This window comes from Aulonocara stuartgranti (genome assembly GCF_965226115.1).
Source record: "Aulonocara stuartgranti genome assembly, chromosome: 12".
NCBI classification, from domain to species: domain Eukaryota; kingdom Metazoa; phylum Chordata; class Actinopteri; order Cichliformes; family Cichlidae; genus Aulonocara; species Aulonocara stuartgranti.
Genome location: NC_138948.1, coordinates 22,985,923 through 23,001,027, shown reverse-complemented (window position 1 = coordinate 23,001,027; position 15,105 = coordinate 22,985,923). Strand labels below are relative to the sequence as shown.

Here is a 15,105-nt window from a genome sequence, read left to right as displayed (position 1 = left end):
GCCATTCTCTCCAGTAATGGAGACTGTTACAGCCATTCTCTGCACACCTGCAGGAACAGCTAACTGTTAACCACTGTGATCTATGGCGAGGCCTTAACGCACTAGGCTAAGGTTGAAGGGCTGTAGTGACACGAGTGAATTAGTGCATGTCACCACAACATATCTTTTTTGTTTTTCCTGTCTTTGCTGTGGTACATGAAGTCATTCTACTGGACACTGAGCGCTATGGAAAATCATTGGAGTTATTCACAAACATATCTGCACCAATGAATCAGTTTTGGTACAGCTCTCAGCACAGCGAACTGACTATCTAGCATTTCTGACATTCACTGATTTAACACAGACATAAGATGCTGCCACATCTTTACTACTCTGTCACTGCTTTGAACGATGGGAAACCCAAACTGCCTGTAACATTAAGCGCACCACTACAGGCTGACTGTTCTCGAATGCTTTCCAGTCCCAACGAGATTTATGAGCAAACCCACATCCATTAATCCATTGTTGATTTGCTGTGGCTGCCCCGCAGGGCTTTTGGGATCAGATATCATACAGTACTGAAACTCACCCCGTTGTGCAGAAGCAGAGACACCCTCACTGGTGCTAAAAATGTTGCACAATGATTTAGGAAATGAAGTCTTCCTCAGTGTTTAAATTCATTGCACATTTCAAATGTCTGCATCTTCAGAACCTGAAAGATACGCACTGACAGAAACGATGCCTCTTACATTAAAAATGACAACATAAAAGTGAGTGACAACCCATATAGGCCTCAGTATCAGTGAATTAGAGCGACTCCACAATGTGATAATGACCCAGGCTGCAGGGAAATCTCATCAGCTCTCTGCAATCAATTTAACAGTGTTTACAAAGCCACAAGCTGAGGCTTGTGCTTGGGGACGAAGCACTGGTCACCTGGTGTTCCACCGCTAAGCTGGCCTCTCCTGGGTAAACCTCCACAAAGCCCCCTCATGTCTGACACCACCAGGTCCTTCAAATACTCCTCTCAGACAGAGGATTAGGTAATCTCACCATGATACTGTCCTTTTCTCTATTTCTATCATTTTCCCTCTCTTTTTGACACACTCTCTCTATCCCCCTCTTCTCATACATTACATCCTCCTTACCTTTCTGCCTCTCTCCTTCTGGCCTGTTGAAGAGCTTGTTCTACTCATGGCACATCTATCCTCGGGAGTCCTTACCTTCTTAAGTGCCTCCAGAAAAGGTTAGTTGGCAGGTAATTGTCCAGTTGTGGCTAGGCTTATCTTAATTGTAGGTGCTTAAGTGCAAGCTACACTTCCATTGATGGAGAGTTTTGCGTCAAGTAATGGGAGGAGACAAGAGGATGATATGAGGAAAAGATTTAGCATTTTAAAGTGCCTGTGACATTTTTCCTATGGATACTTGTACATTGTGCTTCGGAAATGTGACATAAAATATTTATTCAAATCTATTATTTGATATGAATAATTTTTATATATTTTTTTTCCTAAAAATCTTTCCCTAAGCATCAGTGGATAATTTTATTAGAGCTAACCCTTAATGAAATGCAATGCTCACAGTGCAAAAATCCAAAAGACCAGGTCTTCAGCTGTTTTAAATCTATACTATTAACCATGTGATCATACATATATCCATGTCAATAGGAAGCTTTAGGGGGGTTAGTGTTTGCGTTGCCCCAGTCAAAGGTCATGACTGACCAATAAAATATTTCTAAAGCACCATCAATAACTCAGACATGTAGACTAATACAGTATTAGACTGTGGGAAGGCAGAGGAGACCTGCTGTGCTTGCTTCAAGCAGAATGAATGGCCCAAAGGCCAAAAGGTTACTGGACAGACTTATGCCTGGTGCCCCTGCACCCCCTCATATGCGCATTTGATAGCGACAGGGGCAATTATAAAGGTATACTTCAGTAGGTCAAATGGGAGAGGGCAAAGTGCAGAACCTTAAAAGCACTGGCTGGAGTCAAAGGTTATGATGCACATAGGGCTTCATAGAGTGTGCCGAGTAGGGATAATGGAATCAAAGCAATAAAGACACAGTGATATATTCTCTTCATTTATGTGTATTTTCATAGATAGACACCTAGACAACTAAGAATCACTTGTGATCAGACTCTCAAACTAAGGCATTAAATGTTTGGATTTCTCTTTGCAGTGTGTGCATTCATATACTGTATGCATTCTGTGGAACCATCAGACTGAAAGGCTATTAAATATGAATAGTCCAAGGTCATGGAAGGTCGTGGCACACATTTAGCATGAGTGACCAATGCCAAATTTAAAGGTCAAAGTGGAATTGCTTGAGTCGGAGCAACAGGACGTTTGCTCTTCCACATTTATGAATCCCATTGGTGGTGATTTATGGAGGGGGATAAATGTATGGACAGGAAGAAAACACTCTCTTTCTCCTACCCTGTCAGACTCAGTAAATACACTACTCAGTCATATCACTCACCATTTCACAGTGAATCGCCACTGTATGCTTCCTGCTCAGATTAAAAACTGTCTTTGTCTTGTCTTGCCTCCTCCCTCCAGCTCTGGGGAACACACTGGAGGTATTGTTGCTATTCCACAAGACTATATATTAGCATTTCAGACAGCTGTGGTACAAAAGTAGTGTTCAAAGTCAGTGGTGTGCTTTAGTTTTGTACCAATTCCGTTGGTAGATTTGATGCTGTAACAACCATGCACAATAGAAGTCCTCGAATGAAGCCAAAAACACTCTAATCTGCTATTTTATAAAAATCTTTATTTTTATTTCAGCCACTATATATTTCTAAACCCCTTTTAGAAATAACTGCCATCCCTTTTTCGTTTTTATAGCCTGTTTTTCATGAGTTTTGTTTACTGTCATTAAGATTCCAGGTCATTTAAAATTGCTCATGTTGTAGCAGGTCACATGCTTATCCAGCAAATCATTGGTAATTAGGAGCAGTTTTCACTCCTCTGTCCTCTTCTACAGCGAGGCTGTACACCGCATTTTGCAGCAGCAGCCTTGCTTTGACTGGGCCAGCAATTAACTCAATATCCCAGCTTTTAGAGTTTTGTAGGCCTTTTGAACGTGAACATGCTCCCCATGTATCTTTGGCTCTTTAAATGTGAAAACCAGCCCGGCAATGGTGCACCACAGCCTTTTGCGAACTGCCCCCAAGTGATTCAGAATCCGGCCAGAGAAAAATTCGAAAAGAAAACATGCTTTTGAACTGCCGGCCAAAACGGAAACATGGTCTAGTAAGCTGCTTTTTAACCTGGACCATAAAGATCTATTTTCCTTTCCTCCAATGGTAATAAATTTGCTTTTTTCCCTTATTACACATATTATATTTTTCCATGGGAAGATCAAAGGGTGATAATGTGCAACACCAGTGCATATTACTTGACACTTTACATTTAGTTCTCCATTAGTGTACAGTTCAGGGTGTTTGCAGGTTCAGGATGCCAAAGATTCTTTTAATAACAGTAAACCTTATAGCAAACCAATCTGATGATTTTTCTTGGAAAAAAAAATCACCTGCATTTCTTCCTTGTTTCGACTTACAGGTCAGCTGTGAGGATCGCATTCTTACCATTTTAATACCAGCATTGGCGTTCCCCCACACTCCAGCATTTACACCATCCTTCCTTCCCTGTGAGAACATTTCCAAAGGCCGTTTATATACAGGACAAGTCCTGTGCGATCTGTCACATTCATCTCTATTTCACATTCACCATGGGGCATTTGAACCACATCAGAATCTATTAACGTCATGCAGATCCAGCCCCTGCTGACAACACAAATCATGATAAGATGGAGCAGTGACTCTATAAACACCCTCGCTTATATATCACATCATATGAGCTGGACTGGAAGGCAGATCTCACTTGTCGTCTCTGTGTGATCGTCTATTCATGCGGTTGGACTAAAGATATGAATATCATTACATCACTATCTTAAACTTATGTCACCCAACCTCAATCAAACAATGGATATAAACAGCCCTGCGTGTGTTTATCTGTGAGAGCATCCGTCACTCTGCAGTCGGATTTCCAGCTCAACTGCTTGTGAGGACAGATTTATGCTGTAATGCATCAAATCAACAGACCTTTACAGTAAAATATGACTTTATCAATAGGCCTGATCAATAGTGCATGCGAGACGCTGTGTAATTATTACAGAGGTCTGTATCAATAAAACTGTCGTGCATGAACTCCTGCTAAAGGCTACTGAGCTGGGAGTCACAGACTGTCAAAGAAAGGTTTGAGTCTTGGCCCTGACATGTTTTGATTACTGTACGTAAGGTCATGTTGTTAATGTAATATAAACTGTGAGTACACGGTTGGCTGAGATCAAATTCAGGGTTGGGAAAGTTTTACTATAATATTAAACTACTGCATAGCAACTTGTCTAGAAGTAAATTTAAATAGTGTTTTATTTAACAATTAATAGTGCCAGGCCTATTTAAAAACAGTCATTGTGAGCGAGTGTCTTTGCATCTCTGCCGACAGTAGAGATTATAAATGATAGAGACGAGCATGACTGTCTTTACTGGAGTGAGGATCATTTGTCCTGAAGCAAGGCAATCTAAAAGTTGAAGAAAGACTGTCAAAAAGAGCTTTGTATTACACTGTGGTGGAAGCACTCTGCATTAACACACACTCACATACAGTCACATACACACATACAGTACGCCACAGAGACAGCGCGTGAGGCAGGGACCAATGAGGCAGTTTATATCGGGATTTTGTTTCACAGCCATGGCCTCCTGGGAGAGAGGGGTCTGCCAATAACACTTAAGAGACAGAGCAGGAAAAGTAAGTGCTTTTATTACAGCTCATCACTCATGTAATTTCTGGCAGCATTTGTGATTACAGATCAAGTGATTGACTAACTACACATTCGGCGGCTGAGTTATGAACCGGGTGCCTACCATTCCAGCCCCAGCAGATTCTCAGTGTCAGCTGTAACTCATCTTCTCCCAGGGTGCTAAATCAAAGAGCACACCGCAGCTGGAAGAGTTAAATAATAACTTGAGCTTTATTGTAAATCTGCCAAAAATTAAACCTGCACCAACGTCATCCTGGCCCTGATGTTGTACTGCGTGGGGTGAAGAGGCTGGATGGAGGGGATCAATAAAGGCCCTGATGGAGGTATTGATGGATGACAGGTGAAGTGGGTGTGTACGTGTGTGCGCGCGCGCATGCGTGTGTATAAGGGGTGGGATTGAATCACCCCGGGGTTAGGTAGAGAGCACCGGTCAGGGTGTTTAATCGACAGGTCTCACCTTGAATCGATTGGCAGGAGTCTCGCAGGGCAAAGACGTGATACACACACAATCAGCACTAACTCACACCAAAACAAACCGTAGGGAGTGGAAGAGAGACGTGGGTGGATGTCTCAATGCCATCAGTGCTGCCTTCCTGCAAGTAGTTGCTGGGCTTGTTACTTGGAAACAAATTTAAGACTCAATTTAAAGGCACTTTTTAAATTTTACTTGTCAGTCTCGAACATTACCATTCCTTTACATACCTTTGCTTGGGCGCACCAAATTTGCAGTGGTATAGTAAATGTATTAAGCACTTTTTCAAAGAAATAATGAACTTTGCATGTATTTGTCTAATTTTCCAGTAAAAGCCAAATACTATACAATGTCTTACAACATTTCTCAAAATATTTTTATTGAGTGATTGTGGATACAGTTTATGGAAAAAAAAGAAGAAGAATTGAATACAAAATTGAATACAAAACAAAACTTCTCATGTTAGAACATAGGTAAAGAAAAAACAAACAAACAAAAAAATTAACAAAAAAAACGCAACCCAGGAGTGGCAATTAAAACTAACAAACCCTTTCCTTACAAACAATTTCTTGTTACAACAAAAATCACAACTTACAATAACTGAATACAACTAAAAAAAAAAAAGCCAACTTGTTACATGACAGACAGGTGTTTTTAAAGGTGGATGATAAAAGGTTTTGCACTAAGCATTTAGTTAAAGAGCCAGTTTGCATACCACAATATTAAAGGACACACTGACAGACATGAAACAAGACAACAAAGACAAAGAGCAAGCTCACATTATCTGTGCAACAAATCAATTTCCTCAAACTGAAAAGAGCCACAGTGGCAAACACATGTGACTCATACCGAAGAGACGGACAGCCATGAAAATGCCTCACCGTGAAAATGTCTTACAAGAGGCCAAGATCCGAGAAGGCGTTATGTCTTTAATAAACAACATACTGTAAGCATTAAAATGAATGTGGCGCAGTGTGTAGGGTAAGAAACAACCTTCTCAAGTTCTGTTGAAATGATGTGATTCAAGGTCTCAGCATTTTCTACACACGGTTTTGACTGTAGGGCATTAGACAAAAGTCTAATGCCTTCAAATAAGGTCAAGTTTCAGGAGTGTTGTTGACTGAGATGGCTTATCGGAGGAACGTACTTGCCAAATCAGAATGTGTGATCACAGGGGTAAATTGGACCCTATTAATGCTCATCTGGACTCTGTTTTGGAGAGCTCCTCCAGAGCAGAAGGTTGTTTTTGCAAGCAAAAATATTTAGCTTTACATCCATTATCAAGTAGATAACAGAGAGCACAATTCCATAGCCAGTGATTTTTTTTGCGGCTTTTGGTTAAGAAATATACATGTTTAGGATAACAAAAAAAAGTTGCATACATATTCACTTGGTTCACTGGTGGGCAGAAGTAGACCTGTGAATTCTTGGAGTAATGCCAAAGGAAAAAGCTTGTCTTCTGTTTGCAGAGCACTTTTTAAATGGCTTAGATGAAGGAGGAGTTTGAGAAAGAGAGGTTTCAACCTGCGATCTCAAATGGGAGGAAGGGAATGTGTGAACTTGCTGTCCAGAGCTAGAGATTGAAGAAGATCTGTAAATGGAAGACTTAAGGCCACTGTGTGGTCCCGTTCTTGGATGGTGACAAGAGGTTACAAATTGAGTTCCAGGACATTTCACAGGAGGTCTGGGTGCAGGCCTGAGCTCGGGGCTCTGCAAAATGCTGCTGCCGCCTTCAGATTTTTGGACTGATTTGGTCAGATATGATCTTCTCTGAAAAGATAAAGATTTATGAAAATATAAGTACAATATATTGTGACAAACTGGAAAAACTGGAGTTGTAGTTTTGTTTGTGATGACTATATAAATAACTCACCTTTTGAGCCCCAGATGAAATTCTGCTTTGAGCTTGTTGTCCCTTTGATAGCTGGGGGAGAGTGCCAGCAGTGGGCCTGCATTGCTTGCCATCTGACCTAGGTAAAAGATGCAGTGTAGTGAAGACTACGTGAAGACTGCCTTGACTATTTCTGCATGTTCTGCTCCTTGGCTCAAACCGCACTGCTGTCTGACAACCCTCTGTATCATCCCCCTGCTTGGATTTGATTGATGAGTGGCCACTTCCTGTCCCATCCGTTTCTGTTGCAGACATTGCCTCATCTGTGTATGGTTTTTGTTCATGTCTTTCTTTTTCCTCTGCACTTTCACTTTCTTCATCTGTCTCTTGCTCCTCAAAGCCTTCTGGACTTTCCGAACCTTGAACCAGTTTGTGTTTGACATGTCTGGAGCCCTGTCAGGTGGATACACACAATCTTTTAAGTTGTTTTTACTATGATTTGGGTAGTAATATTGTACAGTCAGTTTCATTGTAGAGTAAACTTATAGGAAACAGAGAATTTCAGCAATAGACATCAATATTTATCTTTGTCATATAACATGTATTGCAGTCAACAATGTGCTCATTTATGAACACTTGTTTGAGTCACTTAAAAAAATATAGACTAACACCTTGTGTTCTGTCAATTCATCCAAATCTTCCAGACTTGCTGAAACTTAGTGTTGTGCACATTTCTGGGAAGCCAGTGTAATGTTCTTCATGTTTGGAAGTAATGTATGCATTACTATGGCATTACTAATGTGGTTACTTTATTGTTTTTTGTCATTCTGCTATAATGGACTACATTTTAAAATTCAGCAATCACATTACAGTCACTAATCCCTTTATTATTTTGACAATTTAAGTTTCAGCTTTCTCTTTCTGTACTGAGAGACCCTGGAGCACATCTGTGCCAGTGCGGCAGTACCTCTGCCCAGTAAAAGATCATCACTGCCAGGAACACTTCCCGCCCTGACATAAAACTGGGAGGGGAAAGCTGATTCAGGAAAGCAAATTAAGTTTCTAGAAATGCCTGTTAAAACAACACTGAGGCCAAACATGGTGCATTGGACAAACTGTATCTAATCCCTTTATAACACAGAGATATTTGGCAATGTGAAATATTTAGCTGATGTGTGTATGTGCATGTGCATGCTGCATGCCTTAGATGTGTATATATGGAGGTGAGAGAATGTCCCTGGAAAGGTTGCCTTCATCAGTGCGCAGTGTAATTCTAATTGGCTTTATTAGAGGGCTTAAGTCTAATACCATCTCTGTGCCCTGCCTAAGGCTTTGAGTGTGTGTTTGTGAGTGTGCACCTCTTTTTTTAATGTTTATGCCTCAACAAATTTCTTACAGAACATTTACAGAGTAACATACATGAGTAGATGGACTAAAACAGCTCTATCAGACGGTGGAAAAATACAGTTACATTCCCTCCTCTAAATGAGCCTGATGCAGCGTATTTCTCCAGTCTGAGAGTAGAGCCCCAGTCAATAGGCAAATACAGCATTTAGACGTTCAAGTTCATTGAAATAGCTGCACTGTAGCTCCAGATGTAATGATACAGACTTAAGGCAAGAGAAAGCAGCATGGAACTGCTCATTTGACCCCATTTAAAAACTTGATACCAATTAAGTTTTGATACCCAGCTGTTCTGGGTGTAAATAATTTAGGAGATCTCTCTCACTGAACACACAAATAATGTTATGTGCATGCACACATATATGCACATGGATGTGCATGGGCTCTGAAACACACTAAACTACAAATATATGCACACTCCTGTGCGCGCACACACATGTACGTGCGTAAAGATTCCGCTGTGCTCTGGAAACAGACTTCTTAATGAAGCCTTCCCGAAGTGAAAGTAGAGCAGAAATACATACTGGCCCATTTCTGCCTTCAGTACACCCTCCTCGCCTCTCTCCTCTCTCCCTCGCTCTCCCTTTCCCTCACCTTCTCCACATCATTTGTTTTATGCATGTTTCATTGTCTTTCTCTTTTGTCTCAATGAGTTAAATCACAACCCCTAATTTATGGCTACAGGCAAAGACACTTCTACAAACAAACTGGCTGATGAGAGGGGATGACTGAAAACATACGCGCTGAGCGGTGTGTGTAAATCTTAAAATGTCTGTTACTGTCTTTTTATCTGTGGTTATTTACATAAGAAATGACAGCATGTGTAAAAGAATGACTGCGATGCAAAATGAAAAAGGCTGCGCGCTCGAGGAGAGGGGAAGTGAGCAAGGGGGGTGAGAGAGAGTAAATCCAGTGACACTGAGTGGGGAGCACTCAGGTGTGGTGAGAGGATTATACAAAACCCTGAGTATGAATGACAGTAAACACCTGAATGACAGAGAGACGGGGAGGGGTGGAAGTGTGTGTGTGTGTGTGTGTGTGTGTGTGTGTGTGTGTGTGTGTGTGTGTGTGTGTGTGTGTGGCTTTGCGTGACAGTTTAGTGGCCTTCACTGATATTCTGAGAGGTAAGTGAATATATATTCACTCTGATGTTTTCACAACTGTGCTGCCTACTTAAGTAAAACTTGCTCTATTGTATCCATAGTATATACATTATGTCTCTCCCCCTCTCTCTCTCCATATATATATATATATATATATATATATATAAGCTGTCCATACCTGAGGCCTTGGAAACTGCCAAGCAAAGACTCACAGCCTTGGCCAGCCGCTTGAGGAGGTACACCAGAGAGATAGAAGGCAGGAGAATAAACCAGCTGTTCTCCACAGAACCAGCAAAGGTGTACTCTCAGTGGCAAGGGAACAATAAGAGAACAGCACCACCAAGGCTGGAGATGGAGCAATACTGGAAGAGCATATGGGAGAAGGATGCAACCCATAACGGCAATGCTCAGTGGCTAGAGGATCTGAGGGCAGACCACAGCGACCTCCCTGAACAGGGTCCAGTAACCATCACAGTGGCAGATATCCAAGAAAGGGTCTCCAGTATGAAGAGTTGGACAGCACCAGGGCCCGACATGGTTCACGCCTACTGGCTGAAGAAGCTGACTGCACTCCACGAGCGTCTGGCAGCACAAATGAACCAGCTGCTAGTTAACGAGAGACACCCGGAATGGCTAACTGAAGGCCGGACGGACCTGATCCCCAACTACCGACCAATAACCTGCCTCAGTACTACATGGAAGCTCCTGTCAGGCATCATATCGGCTAAGATGAACAGGCACATGGGTCAATACATGAGTGGGACACAGAAAGGAATTGGCAAGAATACCAGAGGCGCAAAACACCAGCTACTGGTAGACAGAACAATCAGCCGAGACTGCAAGACCAGACTGACCAACCTGTGCACTGCCTGGATTGATTACAAGAAGGCCTATGACTCAATGCCCCACAGCTGGATACTGGAATGCCTAGAATTGTACAAGATCAATGGGACCCTAAGAGCCTTCATCAGGAACTCAATGGGGATGTGGCGTACAACACTAGAGGCCAACTCCAAGCCCATAGCACAAGTCACCATCAAGTGCGGGATCTACCAAGGAGATGCTCTGTCCCCACTGCTGTTCTGCATAGGCCTGAACCCCCTCAGTGAGATCATTAACAAGACTGGCTACGGATACCGACTACGGAACGGAGCAGTTGTCAGCCACCTCCTGTACATGGATGACATCAAGCTGTATGCCAAGAGTGAACGAGACATCGATTCACTGATCCACACTACCAGGCTATACAGCAATGACATTGGAATGTCGTTCGGACTGGAGAAGTGTAGTCGGATGGTAACAAAGAGAGGGAAGGTAGTCAGAACTGAGGGGATTGAACTACCAGAAGGCAACATTGCAGACATAGAGGACAGTTACAAGTACCTGGGGATCCCGCAGGCGAATGGGAACCATGAAGAGGCCGCTAGAAAAGCTGCAGCCACCAAGTACCTGCAGAGGGTCAGGCAAGTCCTGAGGAGTCAGCTGAATGGTAAGAACAAGATCCGGGCCATCAACACGTACGCCCTGCCCGTGATCAGGTACCCTGCTGGGGTAATAGGCTGGCCAAAGGAGGAGATAGAAGCCACTGACATAAAGACAAGAAAGCTCCTTACCATGCATGGAGGGTTTCACCCCAAGTCCAGCACCCTGAGGCTGTACGCTAAGCGGAAGGAAGGGGGCCGGGGACTGGTGAGTGTCAGCACCACAGTCCAGGATGAGACAACGAACATCCAAGAATACATTGGGAAGATGGCCCCAACTGACCGAGTGCTCAGTGAATACCTCAGGCAGCAGAAACCCAAGAAAGAGGAGGGAGACGAGGAACCATCATGGAAGGACAGGCCCCTGCACGGTATGTACCACCGGCAGATAGAGGAGGTGGCTGATATCCAGAAATCCTACCAGTGGCTGGACAAAGCTGGACTGAAAGACAGCACAGAGGCACTAATCATGGCAGCACAAGAACAAGCTCTGAGCACAAGATCCATAGAGGCTGGGGTCTATCACACCAGGCAAGACCCCAGGTGCAGGCTGTGTAAAGATGCCCCAGAGACAATCCAGCACATAACAGCAGGGTGCAAGATGCTAGCAGGCAAGGCATACATGGAACGCCATAACCAAGTGGCCGGCATAGTGTACAGGAACATCTGTGCCGAGTATAACCTGGAAGTCCCGAGGTCAAAATGGGAGATGCCCCCAAGGGTGGTGGAGAATGACGAGCTAAGATCCTGTGGGACTTCCAGATACAGATGGACAAAATGGTGGTGGCTAACCAACCGGACATAGTGGTGGTAGACAAACAGAAGAAGACGGCCGTAGTGATCGATGTAGCGGTTCCGAATGACAGCAATATCAGGAAGAAGGAACACGAGAAGCTGGAGAAATACCAAGGGCTCAGAGAAGAGCTCGAGAGGATGTGGAGGGTGAAGGTAACGGTGGTCCCCGTGGTAATCGGAGCACTAGGTGCGGTGACTCCCAAGCTAGGCGAGTGGCTCCAGCAGATCCCGGGAATAACATCGGAGATCTCTGTCCAGAAGAGCGCAGTCCTGGGAACAGCTAAGATACTGCGCAGGACCCTCAAGCTCCCAGGCCTCTGGTAGAGGACCCGAGCTTGAAGGATAAACCGCCCGCAGGGGCGTGCTGGGTGTTATATATATATATATATATATATATCATAAACTACTGATATGTTCATTTACACCATGCATAAAGAAACTGAAACTATTAAATGCAAAGCAGATTTGAGCAGCAAATGATGGACGGACGATGAGGATGTCAACAAGGCAGGCAGGGGCAGGGAGTGTGGAAGAGAAAGATATCACTCAGGAAAAATCCACGGCAAAAGATAGGGAGCTGTTGGGTTAGCGAGTCAGTTAGATTTAGCTTTACAGTATGTAAGTCAATAAAAAGGCTGTAGTGCAAGAAAGAAGAGATATGTTTATCTTACCTGTGCCGTGTTTTCTTTCTCTGTGTGCTCTATTGGTGAGGGTTTTCTGACAAGGTCTCTGAAGTGAGGAAGGTCTCTGAAGTGAGTTTGAGTTTCTGGGTGAGCACACTGTCTGTTCTTCTTTCTGCTCTCTGAAGCACAAACACCTCTCAGCAATTTCAATATACGTTATAATACCTTTTTATGTTCCAAAACTGCATGTGTATGTTCTGTAGTCATCATATACAGAAGCTGGGCGTCAGTTTCTAATTCTGTGCTGCTAAATGAAGTGTCAAACTTTAGAGCCCCAGTGATTTTTTTTGTTAACCTGAATAGTTAAGTTGGAAGAAACAATTCTTTTTTCTACATGCCATTAGCAGGAGTGCCACAGCACACTCAGCTCCTGTTGTGGAAAGCTCAAATGTGTTTTTAACCTCTGGCTTAAGGTTAAATTCAGAAGACAGCAATGCATGTTGATTCCTGGATCTCCTCTTAGTGAAATCCCTCACCTCTAGAGCTATATCACTGTACAGTGCTGACTCTACATGAAGCGTGACCCCGTTTCCCCCACGACGACCCCCTCCTTCCCTTCACAGCGTTGGAAGATAGAGGAGCACAGGGGAAGGCATGCCAAGGCAGTAGACACTTTTAAGCAAAGATTAAAGGTTTTTCTTTTTAATCAGTCATTTGGCAGCAATGTTAGCATTTCACCCTGGTGCTGCTAAGGATCAATTTTTAATGCTGCTGTGCACAGAGCAGACAGGGTGATTGGCAAAGGAGAAGCTATTTACAAAGGATCTATTTACAAATTTTCCATAGAAATATGCAGAGGGCACAATTGACATCTCTTACAGAATTTTAAATAAGCTCTTCTTTTTTTTTTACTTTGTCACAAGGCGCGACCCCTTAGCGCCTGATCATCACTTCAGTGTGCGTGCGTGCATGTGTGTGCAAGTGCCTCACATATAAGAATAATAAAGCAACATAACTCTCTCCCTTGTGTTGCATTATCTTCATTTCTCCATCGTATGCTGCCAGGGGCTGGGTAACTAGGTCAATCAACCCTGGTGTAAACACATCACAACAATCCACCAAGAACATGCTAATGACAATGACTGCTTTTTAATTTATATCTCTCAGTCTCTCACTCTTCAGTTTCAGTAATACTACTTGACGGATTTCAGCTTAATATTGCATCCAGGTAAGCAAAAATTTTGGTAAATAGGAGGTAGTTATCTACTATACCTACTGGGCTTAAATATAAAATTGCCCCAATCAGCAATAACTAAAAAAAACCCAATCACTTCATGTTAAGAAATGCTTCTTCGCGGAGGATTCACAACAAATCAACTTCAACCTGCAGTAAATGTCAGGCTGTGTTTAATGGTGGCAGGTGTACAGGACAGAAGTGAGTCTTACACAAAATACAGCAAGCAAGTAACATCTTCAGAACTATACAAGTTCATCTCTGTGCAGACCCGACACCGGTGCCCTCCATGCATCCATCTTTAAGTCTACCCATGAATCAATCCATATATTCATCCATCCATCCATTCATTATGCAACCGCCTATTCATTCCTTATCCAACCATCCATTCATTCATGCAGTCAAACAGCCTTCGAGCCAACCAACCCACACACCATTGATCCAATGATTGACCCTGCATTGGGTAGATCAATACTCTCTTAAATGGCATAGTTGTAAGTGCTTAGGCACAATGGCAAGGCATTGTTTGTGTAGTTAATTTCCAAGGTAGCAAGGCCGTGCAGGGCTCTAACCAAAGTCAACTCTCTTTTATTCTCCACTTACACGATAACGTCAAAGCAAAGAAAGGGGGCACTGAAAAAGATATTGAGCAGAAAGCATCCTGTACACATGCAACAAAAGGGGCAGTGTTCCATGCAAAACTACTTGTAATGACCCAAGACTATTAGATGCTCCAGATAAAGATGCCTGTGGGTACAGCAGGTTTACAGACACATTACTGTACTGTCACACATGCAACTAGACAGGCAAGAGTAATAGCAAACATTTAAACATTTATAGATGAAAGAAATCATGATGCACATCACTGTAATGAGGTGCAGGCTGAAGGTAAAGTTAAACGAAACCATGACACATTTCACCTCGACACTGATATTATACTACACCGTTGATTTAATAATAATAAAAAAGAATTACCATACATATCACTAGTAAAGGTATTACTTAAACAATATTAACCTGAAGTAGCAGTAGTAGTAGTAGTACAGACTCACACCCTGTATATCATTGTGCAGCCTAATGTGGCTTGGTGTGCATACAGAAACTGTGATGGGTTAGAGCTGGGGCCGGGTCTTGGCATTAAATGAGTGGGACTCTGACAAGTCTTGGAGTTCTGTCACTGCAGTTCACAGGTCTTGTTAGCCAAGGTGTCGGCAGGGGTGGAAATAGCTGTGTGTGAGTGTATCTGTGTGTGTGTGTGAGCTGAACATTAGACAGCACTCCTACCTCCACCTCCTCACCTGACACCAGCAATAAAACTAAACAGGCCAAGGTGCTATGCTGTGTGCATGTGT

General features: G+C 43.0%; 1 protein-coding gene across 6 annotated transcripts in view; it reads right to left on the bottom strand.

Moving 5' to 3' along the window:
- Window positions 1-5,669: 5,669 nt before the first annotated feature.
- The window catches only part of LOC309718598 (uncharacterized protein), a 311,824-nt gene continuing 302,388 nt past the window's right edge, over window positions 5,670-15,105 (bottom strand). For 5 of the 6 annotated variants that reach the window (XM_082554021.1, XM_082554020.1, XM_082554022.1 and 2 more), the window contains 3 exons: window positions 12,568-12,698; window positions 7,156-7,566; window positions 5,670-7,052 (listed from right to left, as the gene is read on the bottom strand). In XM_082554021.1, coding sequence (XP_082410147.1) covers window positions 6,678-7,052; window positions 7,156-7,566; window positions 12,568-12,698 — 917 coding nt within the window. In that variant the 3' untranslated portion in view covers window positions 5,670-6,677. The remainder of the gene's footprint in view (window positions 7,053-7,155; window positions 7,567-12,567; window positions 12,699-15,105) is intronic. The other variant, XM_082554024.1, reaches the window with a different exon arrangement.